Source organism: Daktulosphaira vitifoliae, unplaced genomic scaffold, assembly GCF_025091365.1.
Source record: "Daktulosphaira vitifoliae isolate Bord-2020 unplaced genomic scaffold, ASM2509136v1 Scaffold_3, whole genome shotgun sequence".
Classification (NCBI taxonomy): domain Eukaryota; kingdom Metazoa; phylum Arthropoda; class Insecta; order Hemiptera; family Phylloxeridae; genus Daktulosphaira; species Daktulosphaira vitifoliae.
Genome location: NW_026099574.1, coordinates 15,203,042 through 15,227,821, shown reverse-complemented (window position 1 = coordinate 15,227,821; position 24,780 = coordinate 15,203,042). Strand labels below are relative to the sequence as shown.

The window sequence follows — 24,780 nt, the reverse complement described above, 5'->3', positions numbered from 1 at the left end:
AAAAGTTGTTTGAAAGATATGACATTGAAACAGATTTTTTAAATATCAATCCTTTGTCGTGGGAAGACAACAGTCAATATATCAGAGGAAAAATAATAGTAAATATTTTAAAAATTATAAATGATATTTTAATAATATTTTAACAAAAGACGAAGCACAAAAACAATACCTATTACAGATTGTTACAGAATACCGACGTTGTTTTCCTAATTGCAATAAAAGCACATTATGCCAAGAATTTTAAAAAAGATAAATTATTTAAAATATGTAGTAAATTTTTTTAGTACGCTTTTTTTTGTAAATAGTTTCTGGTTGTACATAAATTTGTAAGTTAACATTATTTTAGCTTCAATGTGAAACTGAGACAGTATTAATTTTACTCTGATGTGTTTTTTTTTAATTAAAATTTAAAAAAATTGTAGGTTTTGAATAGTAAATAATGTGCTTTTTTTATGTCTGTCGCCACCTTTTCTCAGCTCTCCCCAAACCAATTTCTTTCAACGATACATCAATAGATCAAAAATTGTATTTAGTTGAAGACATTGAACATAATAATTCAATAAAATTTCCCTCGATCCCTGTAAATAAGGGAAAATCCTTCAAAAATTATGATTTTTGAAATCGGTAATTTTTGACTTTTTTTTTTATAAAACTGTTATAACTTTTTGAAACATGAACGAATCAAAATATTTTTTTTTTATGTTGAAACCTTGGGTATTTCCCTTTTATTTAATATAATTTTGTTGAAAATTTAACCTATAAAGATTTCGTTACGTATTATAAAGTAATAAGAAAATTATCTCTGTTCACGCCAAGTGTGAGAGCTGCACTGGTTCGATGTGGTCAGCTTATAGTGCTTGTGCGTTATCAGCTGTTAGGACGCCTAATCAGTGGCCCGTGTTGTTCGGTCTTTTTTTATTCAAAATTTAATATATGTACCTGTTGTAAAATTATACAATGTTTGGTTAAATTGGCTTGTTAGTTAAGTGATATTTTTTTGTATTATTGAAAGAAAAAAACGTTGTTCAAATTTTATGTCAAAATACATTATCCATATTATTTTCTGAAGGCATACAGTTGTTTTTATTTTTTTCTTTTACATTGGCTGGTACATTATTACAATAAAACTGCGGGTATTGTATTACTGTTATAAATTATAATTAATTTTATTCATATGGAGCATAAGTAAATGTAAGTAGTATGGATTATCATATTTATTAATTATTTAATTCAGCAAATAATAAAAAATTGGTTTTTGTTATTTTAATTAGTTCGTTATATTTATTAAGTTAAACAATCTTATTTTGGATTAACAAAAAATATTTTTCATTTAACAAATTTTAAATTGATTAAGAAAATTTTGTTGATTACTAGTTGCCCCTATTTTAAGCCGTACGGCGAAGTTCTGTTTCCCATTTTTATTTGGGATTTTTTAGAACAGCCCAGGCGGCAACAATCTCAATGACTTATTTTCTACGTTTAAATGGTTACCGCAGTTCAAAAAATGCTATTTTTGTGTTAAAATTTTCAATTTTATACTTTCAACTTTAAATTGCTTTCAATTTTTGAAAAATATATGGGTTAACACAAATTATTTTTTTGAAATACATTATATACTCTAACACCCCTTTCATGCGATATACTTTTTTTTTTAATCGGTCAATTTCCCTTTTATAGGAGGCGTTCAAAACTTGAAACATATGTATAAAAAACATTAAATAATTAAATAATAATAATAAATCAAAATTAATTATTTAATAAAATCCACGTTTATTTTTAGCATTTTTGGGTAGAATTTTTGACAAGTAATAGCACAATATTATTGTGCTATTAGATAACAGTGTCAATAGGCGACATTATTCTACATCATGACATCGTTTTGGTTAGTGTATAAAGTGTCGTAATTGTTTTTATTGCTAAATAAAAGAAATAATTTTAAATTGTTCCGTCGTTAAAAATAATGAATTTCCAAGTCGGATCTACTAGATGTACTAGAATAGTTAAAAGGTGATTGCTTCTTCAATATATTAATGGGCAAGTGCAGTTGAGTAATTTTATATCTTTTAGACGCGTGACATTTTAATAATTAACGGTTAATTATAATAGGAAAAAGTATTATTTCTATACATTTTTTTAAAGATTCTTCTTTTTATAAATTATATGATATAGCATTAAATTCTCAACTCCTTACTATATTTAATGTAAATTTTATAACATGTAAAAACTAAAATATATTCCAAAAGCCTCAACGAATAATATTTTATCACTATTTTATACAAAAATTGATAGCTTCACACTCTTTTCAAAAAGTGGCATGCAAACTTTGTTAGTGTAAGTGAACCAAATTAATTATAAGTTTTTAACAAACCTTTTATTATTGATAATTTCTGATCGGTAACAACTTTTGGATTACTGAATTTATTAATAGTTTAAAAGAATGACTGGAGTCGAGGAGTAGGCGCAGATATTTTTATCACTAGCCATTTCACAGTAGTTTTGTTCGTCCCGCTTTAGTATAAAAATGAGAATGTTGGGCAGAGTGTGGCAATAGTTGATACCCGTCCTCACATTTTCGTGTATGACCGGTTCGAACATGTTCGTGCCACGTACGTTCGGCCGTCGTCCCTTCCTTAGTGAGCGTCATAGTTTGTTTTGTATGTACACAGTACAAGCGTATCGCGTCTCTTACAATCGGCATCCGTACAATTATTATTCGCTTTTTTTATAGTCTTTTTTTAAATTGTGTATTATTATCTTACGTTCAATATAAGTTGCTTTGCCACTCTCTTCGATCTCCTCAAGCCATCAAGTCATCAGATAAGTTATTAATTTTCATTTTGTCATTGTATCATATCATAAGAGTCATCTTGTTTTAGTGTGCAAGTTATCCCACTTTTCCCTATACTTTTAAGAGTTCTATTACTTGCAGAACTGTAATACATAGATTCGTATTTTGCACATTCATAAGAAGGTGTATCTAATTTTTCTTACCCTCTCTTATTTCCTCACTTTTTGGTTTTTTACAAATAAACCACACTATCGCACATTAACAGGTAATCCCTCTTTAATATTAAGGGGCTGCTTGTCACAAAGAATATCATCCAACGTACTGGTCCAAAAAAGTTGTAATCGACCAGTCAGAAACATACGTTTCGGCGCATGGGGTCTTGGGTTCGATCTCCAGGGAGTCAACGAGATTTTTCTTGTTATTTTTTCATTGATTGTGTCTAGTCTCTGGTGCAAATCGATCTATCTAATATCTGTCCGTCCATCATTTGCCTAACCAAGAGTATTCAGAAATATTAGATATTCCTAATAATTTCTAATTTTATGACACAGAAGTTAGTTAGTAGTTACATGTTGTTTTAGCGAAACGAGACTATTTCAAATTTTACATTCTTGAATAATTATTATTCATATTATTAATAAGTGTACTTTAATGCAAATTCAGAATTAAAAACAAGGTTATTTAACCAAAAAAAACCATTCCATTGCAACTAATGAAAAATATTTCAATAAATTGTCTTCTTTGCAAGTTTATTACAATTTAACCTGAATCTGACCGTTTCAGTTATGTACTTTTAATTTATATGTATGAATTATCATTATTAAAACGGATAACAGCTCTATATAACCTAGTGTTTCATAATTTTACACCTTTTTATAGGTGTCTAAAAAGTAAAAAGTGTTTCGCTGTTCTAGAATATTATTACAATACTTAATCAATTATTATAACGGTGATCTTATGATATTATAAGATTATTATAGTTTATTATTATTATTAAAGGTGATTATTAAAATGACTTTTTTTTTTATTTATCAAATTTTTCTTTTTTAGCAATTATAAACATTTTTGTAACAAAATTAATACCTTTCTTAGCTCCTCCCGGAATAACAGTTGTACAATAATAAAACCTATTATCTCCTAAACTAACTTTATTATCAATATAATTTTAACAGTGATTTATATATTCAAATTGTTAAATTGATATAATTTAAATACATGAATGATTATTTTAATTTCCATTATTTATTTTTTTTTTTTTAAGGTCAGCAAATTTTTCATGATATTTATACCCGATTATTTCTCTGAATTCTAAAAAAAAAATTAAAAAATATCATTGATTAAAAGTAACTAGCTATCAGTTTTTCATTTAATTCATAGTATAACATAACTTAAATAATTAATAGAACATCTTTATATCTTCTATATATTTTTCGATGATCTTTTTAAGTTTTATTAACGATTATGAAATTTTTTTGCTGATGAAAAATGTTTTATTAAGAAATTTTGTTATTATAATAACTCGTATAAAAGTAAAAATCTTATAAAATCATTTAATATTTTACATAAATAACATGTATAAAAAATTATGGCATTTTATTATAATTAAATAGAAGAAAAATTGTAAGGTTTAAAAAGAATGTTTATTTTTTGCCTTTATATAATTTAATATTCGTTTAAATAAATTTAAAAAAAAATCTTTTCACTACTAAAGGTATATTCTTCTTTTGAAAAAATTAATTGGGTAATTAATCATATGTTATCTTACTAATATATCGTGTATATCAAATTGAATTATTAATTTCAAAAGTTACTAAATTAAAAATAATGTCTAATACATAATTTTATTTAGTGAACACTTATTTTATATCATGTAAAAATAGAAAGAAATTAAGGGGCAATAAGATCGAGCAGTAAAAGAGAAATTTCATGTGGCTTGATGACATATGGGAATCATTTGCAAATAGTTCAATTTGGTGGCTATAAATTAATTCAGTAAATGGTGAGGACATTCAACTTTTTCATTCATTGACAAATTAACTATCGATTTTGGAGTTAAAAAAAACTTTTTGGAAGATAATACATTTGCCTTAGATGAGTAAGAAAAGTATTATATATAATATTTATTTTACCTTCCATTTTAATATCTTGTTTGTCTTTAACTTTAAAACGAGTCATTAATGTACAAGCATCTTCAAGAGTGAGGTCGAATTTTACTTTTTTAAGAGCTTCTATTAAATTATTTGAAGTCATCTTATTTTTTTTATTGAGAAATTTCTTATAATGATTTTTAATTTTAGACTCGATTATTATGATAAAATTCAACACATGTTTCTTAAATTGATCAAAATTCATAAATCCGTTTACTTAAAAAAACAAAAACTATATGTTAATTCATTTTTATATAAAAGTAAAATATTAATACCAATAATAATATCATTCATAATAATCACTCCTCAATAATTAAATGGCACTTAATATTTTTAATTTATCGTATAATATAAATAATAATTGATAACTGATATAATTTTTTATATTACTTGAAAATCTAATAATACTTGCTAAGGCTTTTTAATAATTCACGATGTATTAGTGTTATTTGGAGCAAATATATCAAAACATTTTAAATTTCACAAAACTCATATAAATTACACTTTGAGTTCACTAAATATTAGTTTCAAATATTTTTAAAATTATTAATTATTTATAACTCAATACAATGTATTTTTATGATATTAATCAAAACAAATGTCCTTTTTTGGGGATATCTCGATTGCGTTAGAAAAAAAATAAATGTTTTCATCAGAGATGTATTTAGAGTTTTCACCCACCCGGTAGTCTCATTACCACCCCTGTATACCTCCGTATTGATGGTATATATGATATATTATAAAAAAATTCTCATTAATGTATGGTAGTTTATTTTCTATAACATTTTAAATTTTATAAAAATTTGAATTTACTTTATTTACTCTACACTAAGTATCAAACACTGGTTATGTTTTATAAAAATGTACAGAACTAAACACAATCTTTTCATACTAAATAAGATATGGATATGGATTTTTCCATGAAAATTGATAACATTCTAATGACCGGCTTTAATTCAAATAAAAACAGGAACAATAATTATTCTAACTAAATTAGAGTTTATTTTTTTGAGTCAAGATTGATATTATACTAATATTTATACTAGTATTAATACGATAATAAGAAATTTGATAAGGCAATTATCAAATAATTCGAGAAATAGCACATTGCGTCTGACTAACTTTAAATATTCTCATACCTTATGGAATTGAAACTTATGACCTAAGTATAAATTAGTAAAATAATTTCTCTTGAATTTAAATTAAATTTCATTACTGAAGAAACATATGGATTAATTTATTTATTCTGTTGTAGTACTTGTATTATTATTACTGAACACTCTTTTCTCACTCATCTTATAGTATGCATAAAAAGATAGTGTTTTTTTCTGTCCTATCCTCAACACATATTTCTATGTTTAATATCGTTAAATAATACATGAAAATTGAAATTTTCACAAACTTTAAAAACATACAGACTTATGATTACTTAAGATGAGAAAGTAATTCTCATCTTTTACCCAACTCACCGTCGCTTTATTTTATTTTGATTTACGATAAAATTATAACTGTTCATAAATATACAAATCATACGAAAGCAATTTTTTTAAATGATTAAACAAGCTAATGAAAAATTCATAATAAATGTTCAAATATAGTCATACCATGTTGACTAAGTGTATAGCAATTTAATTTTTCAAAATGTATTTTATATTTCCTATCATTATATACTCAATAATTATAATTTTATGATCCTGTATAAATAATGATTACATTTATTTATAAGATTAAAACCTTAAATAATGTGAGATAAAACCTCATATTTAAAGTTTAAATCAATTAATTATTGTACCTATTTAAATGAACGATACAGTGAATATATATGCAAATACATTAAATTCACAATAACAGTTATAATAGTATTTGTTGAAAATAAAATAAAATTTAATGATCATTATTGAAGTTTTACTTACTGTCATTAACTTCATTCTTGAATAGTTCTTCGATTTCATTATCGTTTTTACGGTGTAACCATCTAAAATTGTTCAGTAGTATTTTAAATTCATTGTAGTCCATACCTTTTATTTTATTATTTGTATTTGATAAAAAAATATTTTCCAAACGGGATGACGCTAGTTCAATTAATTCGTTTTTCTAAAAACAATTATATTACAATAGAAGTATTATAATCAACATTAAAGGACAAAAAAATAAATTTAACATGAAATATTGAATGTATTATTTTTAACATAATAAAAGAGAGGAATTGGAAGCTGTAAGATAGTTATAGAAATGAATGTCGAAGGAAGAAGAGTTAGATGAAGACCAAAAAAAAGATGGAAGGTTGTAATTGAATGTGATATGAGGACGGCTGATGTGAGCGTAAATGATCTGGTAGATCGTGTCAAGTGAAAGTTTAGGATAAGGGTGGCCGACTACAAGTAGTTGGGATTAATGCGTGGAAAGAGAAGAAGAAGAAGATTAAAAATCAAAATCAAGTTTTAAATGTAAATAATCGTTTTAAAAATTAATAATAATCTCAAAAAAAGAGGCAATAAAAGAAATCCAACTGCAGATTTGAAATCTCTAAAGCGTGGTTCAGCAATGTATATTTGGTCTATGCTGATTAAAAAATGTTTCATTTTAGTGATATGATTTCACTGTGTAAATAAATATAAATACGAAATTTATACTCATATTTTTGTGGAGATAAGTAATTAAAAAATTTTTTTTTGAAATTGTCATTTTTCACAATATATTTGACTAAACTTTGAAAATTAAGGGATTTTTTCTCCTAATTTTTCTTTTAAAGAAAAATGAAGAGCTGAGAAATATTAACTACTGACAAAAAAAGAAACTATATAGTAAAATATTTTTAATATGAATAAGAAATTCCTTCACAAGAGAATAAACTATAGTGATGAGGTCCTTGGTATTTATTGAAGTTATTCAATCTAAGTGAGACAAAAATCAAATTTTGATAAGTAAATTCATTATAGTTCACACTGTAGATAGTGCACTGCTTAAGGTTCGAAACTCGATCACTGGCGGCTTCATTTGTCGAGCGAGAGATCAGTTCGGTAATTGGAATCGCCATCCCTCTTTCCGGCGACGGACTAACCACCTGTCCCCGAGTATCAATGATAAGAAATCTCCAATTGATGTTAAAAGTCAAAAGAGCAACATTTTTTTTATACTAGTGAAAATTCTAATAAAATGACAAATATAGTAAGAAAAACCTTTATTTTAATATTTTCTTCAATGATTTTTATTTATATCAATGTATCAATTTTTTATATTTATGTGTTCTTCGTTGATTATTATTTTATATGATACTATTTAAGTAAAAAACACTACCTAATTATTTTAATAAATTAGAATACGATAATTGTCGTTTATATTAAAATCAAATCATAAAGTTTTTGAAGACAGAACTTGACGAGAGGGTCCCAATATTATCAAAAGGCCTTCAGTTGGGACATTGTACGAGCTGCACCTGTATTGTTGCCGAAATGTAGTTGAGTAATGTCAATCTTATGAAAACTGTTAAAAACTGGCAATCGATACACAAAAGAAAAATACCAATAAAATAAAATAAAAAAACATAATAAAATGATATCTTCTCAGTTTCGCATCAAAGCTAAAAACTTTATTCCTACTAGTATTAATAAAAAAACCTAGCACAGGAGGTTAGCGTATAATGCAAACAAGTATAGATGATATTTTACAGTGATTAAAATCACTATTATAAAAAACGCTTCGATGCAAATCTATGAATAGTATTTAATTTTTAGAAAGAATTATTGAATTATTCCAAAAGCAACGTGAATTCTTTTTCATTATTTATATTCTTATGTAATAAAACAAAAAGAAAATAATTATGTAAAAATTTCTTCTTAGTATTTTTTATTTTTATAGAATATGATTTTCATACTAAATTACATTTTAGTTTCGATGTGTTTATTTTTATTTGTGTCTGTCACTACTTTTTCTCAAATCTCACTGGACCGATTTCTTTCAACGATACGCCAAAAGATCACTAATCGTATTTAGTTAATGACATTACCCTTAAAAATTGAAAAAATTTCCCTCGTTCCCTGTAAATTCCCAATAAAATTTCAATTTTTAAAATAAAGGACACATTATCACGCATTGTTCTAGGTTGGCCCTCGCTCGTGTCTCTCTCGATATCAGCCGTCCACCTATCATTATGAAAATCGGTTGTTATTTGACATCTCTCAACCCTTTAACACCGTGACAAGGCCGCCACCGACTGTATATTACTGATGATATTAACTAGCCTTTCGTTTTGTTTACTGAATTTTGTTTTTCCGTTTCTTCGGATTATAGACAAGACCAAGCGTATTTAAATTTCTGTTGTTTTGTTTTGATCTTGGATATGTGTGTTCGACTCACATCAGTTATTTTTTGTGATATTCATATGTCGCCAATAGTTATTTATTTATCAACCAATCACCGTACCTTGTAAATACGCGACATAGGTAAATTTTGACATTTTTTTCTCTTAGAACTGCCATAACTTTTTCAAAAATAAACAAATTAAAATGATTCTATTTTATATTGATACCTTAGGTATTTTACTTTCATTTAACATAATTTTTTCCAAAACTTATCCTTTAACCACCCACAGAAGTGGATTTAAAATAGCAATTTTTTCACAAAAGTCAATTATTTCAACTTAACTTTTGTAAGTGTTCTGGAAATACTGCGTTCTTTAATCATATTTTACTTATATATCACAAAACTTGTAATCAGATTATTAATAAAAAAATAGAAGTTCATGTTGTTTTTGAAATAATTCACCAATTTCTAAAAATTAAATAGTATCTACAGATTTGCATCGAATCATTTTTAATGATAGTGATTTTGATCTGTGTCAAATATCATCTATAATGTTATGAACTATTGCACATAAGTTGTGGTGGTGATCCAGCACATAGCTGACCACTCGACTTGTGTAAATTCGGGTATAATATTTTTAATAATAATTAGTAGTGGTAGTTCCGTCGCCGTACTATTAAGAGTATTGACTATTATTCCGATTATTTTTTTGATTCAGATATGTTAATTAAAATAAACCAATAATAAGTATTGATTACTGAATTTGTTTCTTAAATCCCTCTCGCTTAATTTAAGAACTTAACAACTACACTTAAGTTTGACGCGACTTACGTCGTAATAATGTAGCCGACACAATTTAATTACAGAAGTCAGTGCGGTGCCGTTTATTCGAACAAGATAATATAGTAATTACAAGTAACGTGCACAATAACTAAAAGAATTGACAAAAAAAATAAACACAGATGCGTTGATGTTGTAAAGAAACGGTGCGATGGTAACTGTGTTTTTTCACGATTGGTGTAGAGCGGTGTCAAGGAGATGATTTTGACTGAACTAATTATTGCGGCGGATATTCGACGTTAGGCATTTATTGGACTTTACACCACGACGATAGCGCATGTGTGTAACGGTCCGGTGTACAGTGGAGCGGTGGCTGAGAAGGAGCTGACACGACCGCGGGGTGTCAACTGGTGGCCACGCCGTGGCCGTGTCAAGTTTAATTATATTCAACAGAAGACTCGACACCGCTCGCCGACAACTCACAAAAGGTGAGACTAACCCAAGGAATCTGTGACGGCGGAACAAACCGAGATCATAACAATACTTGTCCTACTGTGCTGGTTTTTTTTTTAACCCAAGAATCATTCAAATCAGACCTAGATATTTGGTAAAAAAATGGTACGATAATAAAACAATTGGTCCTATACCTAAATAAATAACTGCATTTCAACAATAATTAACAATTTTTATGAAATGTTGCTTCTCGAATAAAACCATACCATATATTTTTATACTAAAAGTAAATTTTAATTAAATTTGATAAGTGGTGTAGCCCAGTACTCTAAGTACTAAAAAGTATTTTTTTCGGAAAATCATATATCTAAGTAAGACAAAATAAAAAATAATCTATAACTCAATAAACATCTAAATATTCCTAAAAATTAATTTTCTAATTAGAAAACATTTAACAACTAACTTTTACTAAAAATTTAATGATATCTACTTACCTCATTCAAAGGATTAGAAGAGAAAAGAAGTCCATTTGAGAAACTACTCGCTAGATACATAACAAAGAAAATGTAGAAATACATTTTTGGATTGATAATCGATCTATTCGAATAAATCTGATAACTAAAACTGTTTAAATAATAGAATAATTGAAATTCTATTCATTTAATAAAAATACTATATTTAATTGCTACTAAATTTATCATTAAATAGTCATAAAAACTTAACTAAAAATCTAAAAAAAACTGATTAATATTATTTCTGGTTACTAATTTATAAAACCTTACGTCGTTAAACATTAATTTTTTATCATTTTGCAAAAAAAGTATATATGTAAGTGCGATTTAAACACACGTGTGTCAACAAAAACACTTAACTATTATTTTCCCTTTAATTATATTGAATATCAATTTATTTATTTCACATAATTTTAATTTTTTATTTCAAATTTATTTTGAAAACTTGGCTTAATTGAATAGTTTATGACCTAACTGATGACGGTTTTTACAACATTTTACCTTCATAACTTTTTCTATCACTTCTAAGTTTTAATAATTAACTAAATACAAATTGTAATCATATGGCATATTGTTGAAAAAAATTGATAATAGTAATTAAATTTAGTATTAAATTGATGTTCAATAATTTAATATTGAAATTTATACGGAGAAATTATAAAAATACTAAATTAGTTGTATATTCCTTTACTTTTAACGTGTATAATAATTTAAATGGATTGAAGCAATTCTTTTTAATAAAAATATACCAAATGATGGACAAAGACATCATGCATCTATGTAAAAAAATTATATAAATTTGGTCATTTTTGATAAATTTATAGCAGTTAACATAGTTTCAAGTTTTATACACTGTACCTAAGGCACTTTCATCAGAAGCAAAAATATACTTTTCTGCATCGCAACTTATTGCGATGCTGTAATGTGCAATTATAAAAACTGATTTTGATTAATAATATGTAAAAATAAGGAAAAACATATTTAACCTATATTTGTAATTCTTTAAAGTTGATTTATGTGAAAGTTTATAATAAAAAAAAATTTATTTATTACCATAACTTTTAGCTCAATTTACAAGTTTGAAATATATAAATAAAAATAAATAAAAAATTTTATTAGAATTTAAAAAATTGTATCGTTAAGATATTTATGTAGTCAGGAAGTTTTATAATTACTATTTATTGTAAATTTATCAGAAAAGCTCGATATTTTTTTGCATTTTATCGTAATAGATTACTTAAGTAGAAATAATAGTAATCATTTCCTAGTAACTTTTGGTGTTAAAAAAGATTCTACTATTATATATTCAGAACTTAATTAATTTAAATGATTTAATTTAACTAAAAGAACCAATCAAAACAAAGTTATTTAAAGGATTTACTCAAATGAGCGTATTATAAAATTAGATTATAATTGTAAAAATCCATTCTTAATTCAGGAGAAACTAAAAAAATTATTATATTACAAAGTAAAATGATTTAATTTTGTAGTTGAAACCTATCATATTAACTGTTTCATTGATAGATTAGATTTTTTTTTTAATTTTTGAGGGTAATATCTTCAACTAGATACGAATTATAGTCATTTGACGTATCATTGAAAAAAGTAGATCAAGTTAGAACAGAGAAAAATAAATGATGCTCACAAAAAAATATCTTCTCAGCTTTGCATCGAAGCTAAAACTTAAAATATAGTAAAATAATTTTGTATAATAAATTATAATTTAAAATATGAATAAGGAATTTCTTCTCGCAAATGGCGACTACAGTGATGGGATCCTTGATCTTTATTGAAGTTATTGAATCTAATTGAGATAAAAATCGAAGCAGTTGAAAATTTATTCTAACTTAAAAAGAATAAAGAAAAAATGCAAAAAATTCATTGCCGTATACTGTAATAAACAAAAAGAAAGTCAGGGGTTGGGTGGTAGTGGTGGTCTTGTAATAAACTAAAAGGTAGACTGGCTGGTAGCAAAGGAATGTTGTTAAATGTGTTTGGGGCTCGGGGTGTGAAAGGGAAGAAATGTAAAGAGATGTAACACAGGTGGCCAATAAGGAAATAATAATCGTAGCAGGCGTAGGGTAAAAAGGATGGGTACCAATGGAAAGTAAAAGTGTCTATAGATACCCGGTAGTGACTACAATAAAATGAAATAGAAAGGGATCTCGGGGTAAGTATGCTTGTGTAAAACGTCTAATGTATGAATAAGATGGGATTACAAAGAACGGTCACTACCTAGCTCCTGCACAGAAACGCGCACACTAATTTCTGGCGAGTCACAAGTATCGTGTTTTTTATAAAAAATTTTAGTTTATTCTCAATTCTTGTTCTAATTGTTTATTAATAAAAAATTCTTCAGTAAAGGATCTATTATAAACTTATTATATGAACAAATGTTTCACTTACCTCTGATTATCCTGATATTCTCTTGAGATGAATGATGTTGTTGATGTAATGATTATCGATGTATACGTTTACGCATTAATGTACGCAATTATATGTATACGGTTTATATTATTATTAACTCGCGTGTAACTACTTTTCTAGTACAATTCTATATTAAATCTACCCAAGATGAAGTCTAAGTTTATTATAACTCTGTCTTTTTGTAAAAAACTTTTGTATATTGGTGTAGTATAGTTCTTAACCTTGTATATGGTGTTTTACCTTAATATATTTATTATTTAATAATTTATAAAGCAAATAAATAACTTCTAAGCAACATAACTGTCCTGTGCAACAAACTATTTCCAAGTGGCCTACGTCTTTTCAGTCGTCCAAATAGTGATCTAGGGTAGATGCGAGCTCAATTTCAGTTCTTTGCACAATAGATTATACTAGTGTCCTACACTCCGATTGCCCGCACTTTGGCTGAGATCAGACTAGCTGGTCGATAAGTGGAGAGACACTTTTAGTTGTTTAGTATAATGTTAGTTATAAATATATATTAGTAAAATATTAGTTTTTAGTATAATATTTCGACTCTGATTTATTTGTATTTCGTAGCTGGATATACCAACGCGAGATCTCAAATAATATCTTTGTCTTTATGCAAAGAACCTTATGATATGTGGCCTACTTCTTTTCAATCACCTGTAGGACGACCTAGGTTAGATGCGACTGTACTATAGATTTATGCGCGATAAGTTATGTTAGTGTCCTACACTCCGATTCCCCGCACTGTGGCAGAGATCAGACTAACTGGTCGATAAGTGGAGAGACACTATGAAGAAATCTTATGGTTAACTAAAATTCTAATTATGATATTATTGTACTATTACCCTGTCCAGCCAGGTTGTGGCCCTTCAATAAGTAGTAAATACAATTCAATCAAATTAATTACCTTAGAATATCTAATGTATACTACAAAATAATATTAATAATTTATGCGTTGTAAATTATATTAGTGTCCTACACTCCGATTGCCGGCACTGTGGCATAGATCAGACTAGCTGGTCGATAAGTGGAGAGACACTTTGAATAAATCTTATGATTAACTAAAATTCTAATTATGATATTATTGTACTATTACCCTGTCCAGCCAGGTTGTGGCCCTTTAATAAGTAGTAGATACAATTCAATCAAATTAAGTACCTTAGAATATCTAATGTAAATTACAAAATAACATTAATAAGTTATGCGTTATAAACTATATAAGTGTCCTACACTCCGATTGCCCGCACTGTGGCAGAGATCAGACTAGCTGGTCGATAAGTGGAGAGACACTTTGAATAAATCTTATAATTAACTAAAATTCTAATTATGATATTATTGTACTATTACCCTGTCCAGCCAGGTTGTGGCCCTTCAATAAGTAATAAATACAATTCAATCAAATTAATTACCTTAGAATATGCTTATATATATATATATATGAATATAAATGTAAATAAAAAGAAATAAATAAACACCAATATTTTATATGTGTTAGAATATTTATATCACCAAAAGTATTCGACCGAAAATAAGATGTATAATATTTTCAGTAATTACGAAAGAGGGTAAAAATTATGTAGATTTCATATAGAATTGTAGCTAAGAATGAAACATAAACTCACGCATATTCACTTTTTTATGTCTTGGTTGAGTATTCCAGAGAGCCGTAGAGATGCATAGATGGAATGGCAAGGCGTCCCAGTATCCGCTAGAGGGATGTTCAGAAATCGTATATAACCACTGTAAGAGAACCAAGTGCAAAGGAACCACCCGAATTTGGGGGAAAATGGCCTTTTTATAGCCTGCAAAAACTGGTTTAGCGATCTCTGGTGAGATTCTTGAAATATTTTTGCTGTATTTGATTGGTTAATGTGATAGAATCTTTTACGTGGGCGTTTTATGGAATGCGTAAGAGGGAGGTTAAATCTTGTGTAAGGGTATTATTTTATTATTCATCTTATCCACGGGGAAACACTGATTTGGTGATATATTTTATTAAATATAAGTATTAATTATTACATGTATTAAAATGTGATACTACAATACGGGTTGGAACATTGTACCCCAAGCGCCTTTGACCGATTCGGCAACCGTACGTCGTATCCAAAAAAAAATGGCAATTTAAGCTAATTCGACTTTCAATGTTATTTTTCTCTTCTTAAAAAAAGCAAAAATAAAATTTAAATAAGTTTAACTTTCTATGCTATATTCTTCTCAGCTTCGTATTGAAGCTAAAATTCAAATGTCATTTACTATTAAATTAAAAATAAGTGTTCCTATTTGAAAAAACAATGTTGATACCCTTACAAGGAATCCTCATTGGATGATTTTAAAAAGTATTACATAGTTTAATCACACATGATTATCTATTAAAATTCAGTTTCCAGTAATTTATAATGAAATAAAAGCATTGGGAAATTCTTGAAAATGGCTAATTTGCGTCTAATGCAGGTCATTTTATTTAAGTAAAAGTTAATAATAGAAATTAATCACAATACGACTTTTCTCTATGCTGCAAAAACTTAATATGGTTTATTATACATATCAAATTTTATTATAGTGTGCGTTTCGAACGAGATATTTATATATTTGAATGATTAGCTGTCTCGCTCAATTAGTAACAATTGCAATGGTCATATAATAAATACATAAAAGGTTACACAAAGTGTACACCAGTTGAAGACATTTTACGAAAAGAATCCTTTATTGTAATTTGTTATGCTTAATTATGCGCCGGTCTTTGAGGGCTGTGGCGACTGTCAGTTATTTAGTTCAATTCATTTTGTTGTTTTGATCTATTTGAATCACAGTTTTTCTTTTACTTTTACTAATGACCATTTTTTTCTATACATTTTTTACACTTATTACTGTTTATGTAATGTAATATAAAAATAAATTCTCTCTTTGAACCTCGTGTATAGCGTATTTTAATTTCACCTTTAATTAACGAAATCTGAATGAATATAAATTGGATATACCGAAATAAATTGATAATCGATAAGTAAAATAAAACAATGTAATTATAGCATACATAGGACTATGCCCCCAAGTTTAATAAATTTAAATGCCGTAGTAACCCAACCGTGTTAGACCGAACAAAATAATATAATATTGTCAAAAATATATCGGACTTGCCGAATAAAAAGATAATTATGCCGAAAAATAAATTAACTAACGACTCACTGAAACTAATAATCATAATAAAGTATATATGTACTTTACAGTATATATGTATACTGTATATTACAATAGTAATCGCATTAATGAATTAATTTTCTATCTATAAATTACTCACCCAATAGTCGACAACAAAGGGCGGGTAGAACACAAATATCCGCAGTTCGTGTTAATTTGATGTCTCGATGATCAAGTCGCTATAAATTACACGAAAGCTGTGATTTGGATGATCTATAAGATAAGGACTGTAGCTCAAAATTAAATAAGTGAAGTCACGGTGATGGTCGAAACATAAATAAATTGTATCGGACGATACCGAAAATAATATATAATGTTGTATAAAACAGTGTGACGAAACATAGCCATTAGTGTAACGTGGACTTGTAATAGATTTTAATATGATGATACACATCAGAATAACATGTACATGGATAATAATATTATTTTATTTTTCTTGTTAGTTAGAATTCAGCCAAGGATCGTTACCAAAGGACGTATAAAACACAGGTGCATACGATTCGTGAAATTTCGACATTCCGAGGGCCAGTCGTTACATACACATATGACCGTGAGCGAAAATATCTAAAAGCGAGTCAGTACTAACAGTGGCTGGTAATAAGATGTGACCTTGGCATTGGTGATTAAATAATATGTTCGCATGTAGCATTGCGTGCGGTTTGTAGTGGTGATGTCGGTGACAACGACTGGTGAATGCAGCGTATACACTTGATAGATTAATATTTCACCGGATTTTAAAAATTTAACAAGGAGAATGTTGAAATATAAACGGGCAAGTTATATAATGATAATATTTGCGTTAGCAATATTTATAAAATTCTATTTTTCAGGGAGAAGGATAGAAACGTAGCCCGTATTTCAAAATAAACAGGTCCTGTGATGGCGAAGATTAATATCTTTGTGATGGCTAATATTATCTAAAATTATTAAACTGTAATTATATTTTTTTAAATGATAATATTTTAGAGGAGATTGGGGCAGATTTGAATGAAAATTACGTTTTGATTTAAAATTTTTTTTTTTTTTGCATTTAATTTGAAGTATAATTAGGTCCTATTAGATCCTCATAATATTTTAACAACACACTGTAACTATTAAAAATCCATATCACTGAATAATATTTTATTATAAAATGTTAAACACTAGTTACTTTTTATTCGAATGTGCCCTATAGTAGGGGTACATTTGAATCCATGCGGGGCACATTTGAATGAGTCTTTATATTAAAAAATGAACACACATAAAATTACCAATAAGTAAAAGTATTTTATTTTAATAAGTTTTCTTAGTAGGTACTTAATATAAAATAAAACATAACAGTTTCTCTAGAAAAATTAAATGTAGATAGTCGGGTTGAGTAGGTAGGTCTGCATGTAAACAGAAAATTAATAAAACTTTAAAATCTTATAGATATATAAATTCAACATTTACTGTTCTTTTTTTAACATAATTTCTTATCATTTTCTTAAAATAAAACACGCTTTATGAGATCATTATAATGTTAAAAACCACATCAAATCTACCCCACTTTGGAACATTCAATTGTATCCCATATTATATGTTTCAACAAATTTATAAAAAATTGTAAAATGAAATACAACATCACATTCCATAATATCCCATTTAAAAGAATATAATATTTTAATTTAGTATGTTTTCTTAAATACTTACTGTATGTTTTTGTTTTTTTCTCAAACTCTTATTAAAATGGTAATAAAATGGTAACAAAAAATTTAAAAACACAGTTTAATTTATAGTTATGAAAATATTAATAACAGATAGCTGATGAACATATACTGATGTCATATATTGGGTACAGTATGACTAACTTTCTGTCTTTTACTTGAATTTACTTTATCACTATAGCTAATTTTATTTAATCAATTCAAATCTACCTCGCATTCAAATGTGCCCCAATTTCTCCTACTAAATATATATTTTGAATCAAAAAAATTAATTGATTTTTAAAATTTGTATTTAAGACGAATAAGTTTTTTGGTATTGGATTTGTTACGTTGCTATTTGGGGATTGAGCTTAAACGCCCGTCAACAGTATTCTAAGAGACCAACGGGGGAAAGCTGTCTAGGCTATATCTACCTTAGGTACTAAGGTTTCCTATTTAATTTATATTCCCTTAGAGGAACTACCAAGGGTCGCTACACAATATATATATATAACACTCTTGGTTAACAACGATATAAATATTAATTAAGTAATTGAAATATTAAATAGATAATACAACCTGCTGGACACCTAGAGATGATATAATCCAACAGGGAGCTGATGGTGACACACACACACTATATATACGTGGTAGAAAAGTTAAGTTAATTATAAGACAAAAGTAGTGGTCGCGATGATGGTAAAAGGTCAACTGTCGATAGGGATATCTTATTATGGCACATAGGCCGTGAATTGCAAAAGTGTTTATGTGTGCAGTCCGCCCTCCTGTTAGTATTGTTGTATGTCACTGTGTTAATTATATATATATATATATGTCTATTAAACGGTACAATGATGTTATGGGAAACAGAGATATGGGCACATGCAAATGTGATCGTATCAGATTTCTTTAGGATTTTATTTCAGCATGATGATTATTTTTTAGTCTTTTTTAATACATTTGAAGAATTTTTTATAATTGGCAAACCACAGTAGTTTTCTGGGATCCCCCATCCAATGAAAACATAATTTAGACAGGGCAGAGCATCTGTACTATAAATACAATAAATCACAAGGGGGATTTTTAACCATTCAACTATGGCCTAACAGGCACAAGAACTATATGGCAATTAGTTGCTAATGGTGGCGAAATAAACATAAACCAAGTAAAAAATACACAAGGTGTGCGCAAGATTTCACTCGATTTTAGCGTGTTTGAACAATCGCAATCGAACGAGTATTAACACGAAGCAACCACGTTGGTTTTAACGATGACTTCTTTCGCATATCCGGTGGTGGCTTACCAAATTAATACAAAAATCATTGACAGAGTATTCAACAAATGTGTAACCAACATTATATATATATTAAAATTTGTTAAATTAAAGCAGTAGTACAACCACATAGGGAAGTTTATAGAATGACAACCATTCCTCGCATAATGATTCATTGTTCTTGTAAATTGTCACAATTCTGAATCAATTCTTATAAATGTAATACATTTTTTTTTGTTTATCGACTTATTTTTAAGCATTTATATAAAATTTTCATTAGATAAGGAATACCTTTCTTGGATCATTGCGGGATAACATTTATATAGTAATGAATTCATCAAGTATTTCGCAAACTAAGTCAATTTATTATCAATGCAGCTTAAACAATGATCTATAATTTTTAATTTAGAATTAAACCATATAACATAATATACAAACTTTTATTTATTTGCAATAAAGAATTAATTTTACGTTTCATAGCCAACCCAAATATATTTCTGAATTCTAAAAAAATAATCAAAAATATTATTTATTGATTAATAGTAACTAGATGTCATTTTTTTTATTCAATACATGGAAAAATTCAACTTAAAAATGAATTATTTATTATAAGCTATAACGAATACCAATTATAATAAAAACAAACAGGTATATCAGCTATTTTTATATTCTATAACTCAATTTAATTGTCTTCAATACATTTTATTCCTGTATAATAAAAACTATACAGAGTGATTCTTTTAACAATAGCTAATCAATATCATATAACTTGGAAATTTTTTAGCTTCAATGCGAAGCTGATAATGTATTAATTTTAATATGATGTGTATTTTTTTGTGTTTGTTTCCACTTTTTCTCAGCTATCACTGGACCGATTTCTTTTAACACACGTAAAAATATCATAAATCGTATCCAGTTGGAGAAATTACCATAAAAATTTTTTTTAATTTCCCTCGTTATCCGTAAATGGGTGAAATCTCCAAAAAAAATTTACTAATTTAAAAATCGCTAATTTTTTCAATTTTTTTTTTTTAATTGTCATAACTTTTATGAAATGACCAAATCAATACATGAAGTATCAATCTATCATTTTAAAATTTTTTTTTATTAATTAGACCCTTTACCTGCCCACAGGGGGGATCAAAACTACAACTTTTTCTAAAAAAAATAATTTTTGAAAGTGTTCCGGATATAATCCGAGGTTTAAATATATGTCAAATTAAAGCGTACTATAAACGTATATTATTACATACTATAAGTTAAAAAAAAAATTTGTCTTGATGACCTATCTTTTATGTACAAATGACCGTCGAAATTGAACAAATTTATTCATACATTACACTAATATATCATAAGAATTGTAAAAAGGATATAAATAAGGAAGTAGGAGTTTATTGCTTCCAGAATAATCCAACATTTTCTTAAAAATAAACAATAACAACAGATTTGCATCGAACCGTTATGATAGTGATTTTAATCACTGTTAGATATCATATATACTTGTCCCATCCATGCCTCGTCCACACTGTGCCTCGACCCCACTGTGCTACTGTTTTTTTAAGTTAAATATTACCTTTATATTAAATTTTGTAAAATTGATTTAACTATATTAGATAGTTCTTCCAATGAAGTGTATAATTAATAACTGAGATAAGAACAAAGAGCACTAATAAGTTTTTAATTGTTTTTTTAGTAAAATGTGCCCCATTAACAGGGAACGAGGAAAATTTTTTCAATTTTTAAAAACAATATCTTAATCTAGATACGATTTGTGATCTTTTGATATATTGTTAAAAATATCAGTCTAATAAGAGCTGAGAAAAAGTAGTGAAAGACACAAAAAAAAAAAAAAACACAACATAGTAAAATTAATATTTTCTCAGTTTTGCTACGAATCTAAAATTATTTATAATTTTTATTTTACCTATCCAATTGATATCATCAGAATTTTTAACATTACATTCAATCATTAGTTCAATAACATCTTCTACTTCGCTTTTGACATTTAATATTTTAAGAACAATAATTAATTCTTTTATAGTCAGCTTTTCATCTATCATACTATCCCAATAAATATCTCTAATATTTGTTTCAACTTCTATGACACATTTCGACATTTGTTTCATAAATATATTCTCATCCATATATTCGTTTACTAAATAAAATAAAAATGACGTGTTAGTTTCGATGCGAAGTTGAGAAGATATTAATTTTACTATGATGTGTTTTTTTTTATTATTATAATTTATTTTTTTGTGTCTGTGAACGCTCATGCTGTGAAGCTTTCGCTGGATCGATTTTGATAAACAATACGTCAAAATATCACAAATCGTATCTAGTCCAAGACATTACCCTCAAAAATTGAATAAAATTCCCTCGTTTCCTGTAAACGGATAAAATCCGCCAAAAACTTACAAATTCAAAAATCGCTAATTTTCTACATTTTTAAAAATTTTTTTACTTAAATTTGCCATAATTTTTTTAAAAATGACTGACTCAATATAATTTTTTTTTCCTCGATATCTTAGGTATTTACCTATCATTTTATATATTTTTGTGAACATTTGACCCTTAAGCAGCCCACTGGAAGGGTTTAAAAATGGTAACTTTTTTCCAAAAAATTAACTTTTTCAACTTAACTTAAGAAAATGATCCGGAAACACTGACACTTTTATAAATATCTTAAATTAAAGTTATGTAATATACTTTAATTTGAAAAAAAAAAATTTGTCTCCATGATAAAAATAACTACCGTATTCAAAAATATGCTATTTTTGTGTGTAAAACTCTGGATTTTCTATTTTATTTTATTGTAAAATACCTGACAAGGGGAGTACAGATTTTCATAAATATTATATAAATAAAAAATTGATTACATAGCAAGGAATTTTTTGCATTTTTTCTTAATTCTTTTTAAGTAAGAATAAATTTTCAACTGCTTTGATTTTAACTCATTTAAATTCAATGACCATTTTCACCACGAAGACAAGTCCAGAGATAAATTTTTTTTTTCAAATTAAAGTATATTACATAACTTTAATTTAAGATATATATAAAAGTGTCAGTATTTCCGGATCATTTTCTAAAGTTAAGTTGAAAAAGTTAATTTTTTGGAAAAAAGTTACCATTTTTAAACCCTTCCAGTGGGCTGCTTAAGGGTCAAATGTTCACAAAAATATATAAAATGATAGGTAAATACCTAAGATATCGAGGAAAAAAAAATTATATTGAGTCAGTCATTTTTAAAAAAATTATGGCAAATTTAAGTAAAAAAATTTTTAAAAATGTAGAAAATTAGCGATTTTTGAATTTGTAAGTTTTTGGCGGATTTTCCCCGTTTACAGGGAACGAGGGAATTTTATTCAATTTTTGAGGGTAATGTCTTGGACTAGATACGATTTGTGATATTTTGACGTATTGTTTATCAAAATCGGTCCAGCGAAAGCTTCACAGCATGAGCGTTCACAGACACAAAAAAAATTAAAAAAAAAAAAAAACACATCATAGTAAAATTAATACCTTCTCAGCTTCGCATAGAAGCTAAAATTCTCATGAAAATTGATAACATTCCAAAGACCGGCTATAATTCAAATAAAAACAGTAACAATACTTATTCTAACTGAATTAGAGTTTATTTTTATGAGTCTAGATCAATATTAAACCAAGTTTGAAGTCTATTGTATTTACAAACTTGGTATTAATACGATTATAAGAAATTTGATAAAGCAATTGACACGGTACCGTGTTTCCCTCAGCCACACATCACGTTATCAACCTTAATAAAAGTGTATCGGGATCTGAATCATAAGTGCATAGTGGCCTAGTGGTAAGGTTTGTTTATACGGCGTCTTGGGTGGGTCGCGGGTTCTAATCCCGTACAGTGCCACTTTTTTTCACATGACTTCCGGTACACTTTCTATAACCGGCACTCAATTCCCGGCGGTTGTGTTACAATTATCAAATAATTCGAGAAATAGCACACTGCAATCTGACTAACTTTAAATATTCTCATACCTAATGAAATTGAAACTTATAATCTAAGTATAAATTAGGAAACTAATTAAGTAATTTCTCTTAAACTTAAATAAAAATTCATTACTGTAGATACTTATGGATTAATTTATTTATTCTGTGGTAGTACTTGTATTATTATTGTGATACAATGAAAAAATATGCAAATACATAAAATTTATAGCATAAATTATAATTGTATTCGTTGAAAATTCAACTTTATATTCATAGTTAGAGTTTTACTTACTGTTTTTAACTTCATCTGTGAATAGTTTTTTGATGTCGCTATCCTTTATAGTGTATATCAGTGTACACATTTCAAAATATTTTTTTGAATTTAATATAGTTTATACCATTATCATTTATTTTATTTGCATTAAACAAATATCGTAATGTGTTCAAGCCTATATCATTCAAAGACCATTTCTAAAATAAATTAAATAAGATTAGAAGTAATGTTTATACTATTTAGTAATAATATATTTTTTATTAATTAAAATTACTTATTATTTAATTATTTATAATAACCCAATACAGCAGGGACAAGTCTAGATTGATGTCTAACAGTGATTAAAATCACTCTTATAAATTAATTAATTTCTGGGGCAATTAGAACGGTTTTAGTACATTCAACATAGATTGTCTATGTATGCAATCATACGCCTTCTTGAAATCAATAAATAGTACATGTACTTCTTTGTTAAACTCCCACATTTTTTGGAAAATTTGTTTCAAAAAAAGTATCTGATCTGTGGTAAATCTATTTTGTCTAAAACTAAGGCTGGCCGACCCTAAGTTCTTTGGATTAAGGCAAAGAAAAAGAAAAAGAGTATCAGATTCCGGTGGCAATTGACATAATACGATTGTTGTTTGGGAATGTACAATTTAGCATTTAGTTGGGTTTAAACAATATAGTGTCAAATCAATTACCTACTCTATCGGTTGTATCTTAGTATACACTACACTTAAATGATACTATAAATAAATAAACTTACATATACATTTATATGCATTTATAACATTGTGTCTAATGTATAACATGATAAAAAGTAACCGTTAAATGAAAAACATGGAATATAAATTTTAGTACTCATATTAAATGTAATGTAATTCGAAAAATATATGTTTAAATGAAAAAATATATGTTAATTTTAGCTTCGATGCGAAGTTGAGAAGGTATTGGTTTTACTAAGATGTGTTTTTTTTTTTTTTTTTTTTT

General features: G+C 27.1%; 2 protein-coding genes and 1 long non-coding RNA gene across 4 annotated transcripts in view; 1 reads left to right on the top strand and 2 right to left on the bottom strand.

Moving 5' to 3' along the window:
* LOC126901299 (uncharacterized) overlaps window positions 1–11,198 on the bottom strand; it is a 111,935-nt gene extending 100,737 nt beyond the window's left edge. The window contains exons 1-4 of one of the 2 annotated variants that reach the window (XM_050677694.1): window positions 10,965–11,198; window positions 6,849–7,029; window positions 4,918–5,151; window positions 3,795–4,096 (exon numbers count right to left, since the gene is read on the bottom strand). In XM_050677694.1, coding sequence (XP_050533651.1) covers window positions 4,017–4,096; window positions 4,918–5,151; window positions 6,849–7,029; window positions 10,965–11,048 — 579 coding nt within the window. In that variant the 5' untranslated portion in view covers window positions 11,049–11,198 and the 3' untranslated portion in view covers window positions 3,795–4,016. Of the gene's footprint in view, window positions 1–3,794; window positions 4,097–4,917; window positions 5,152–6,848; window positions 7,030–10,964 lie in introns of those variants that run through there. The other variant, XM_050677693.1, reaches the window with a different exon arrangement.
* Window positions 4,513–17,970, top strand: LOC126901307 (uncharacterized). Its single transcript, XR_007703014.1, has 3 exons — window positions 4,513–4,883; window positions 17,057–17,389; window positions 17,448–17,970. It is a non-coding gene; the product is annotated as an uncharacterized LOC126901307 (long non-coding RNA).
* Window positions 17,971–19,880: 1,910 nt separating this feature from the next.
* LOC126901306 (uncharacterized) overlaps window positions 19,881–24,780 on the bottom strand; it is a 10,344-nt gene continuing 5,444 nt past the window's right edge. The window contains exons 2-4 of the mRNA XM_050677704.1: window positions 23,809–23,987; window positions 21,475–21,705; window positions 19,881–20,054 (exon numbers count right to left, since the gene is read on the bottom strand). Of these exons, the coding sequence (XP_050533661.1) occupies window positions 19,951–20,054; window positions 21,475–21,705; window positions 23,809–23,878 (405 nt within the window). The 5' untranslated portion in view covers window positions 23,879–23,987 and the 3' untranslated portion in view covers window positions 19,881–19,950. The remainder of the gene's footprint in view (window positions 20,055–21,474; window positions 21,706–23,808; window positions 23,988–24,780) is intronic.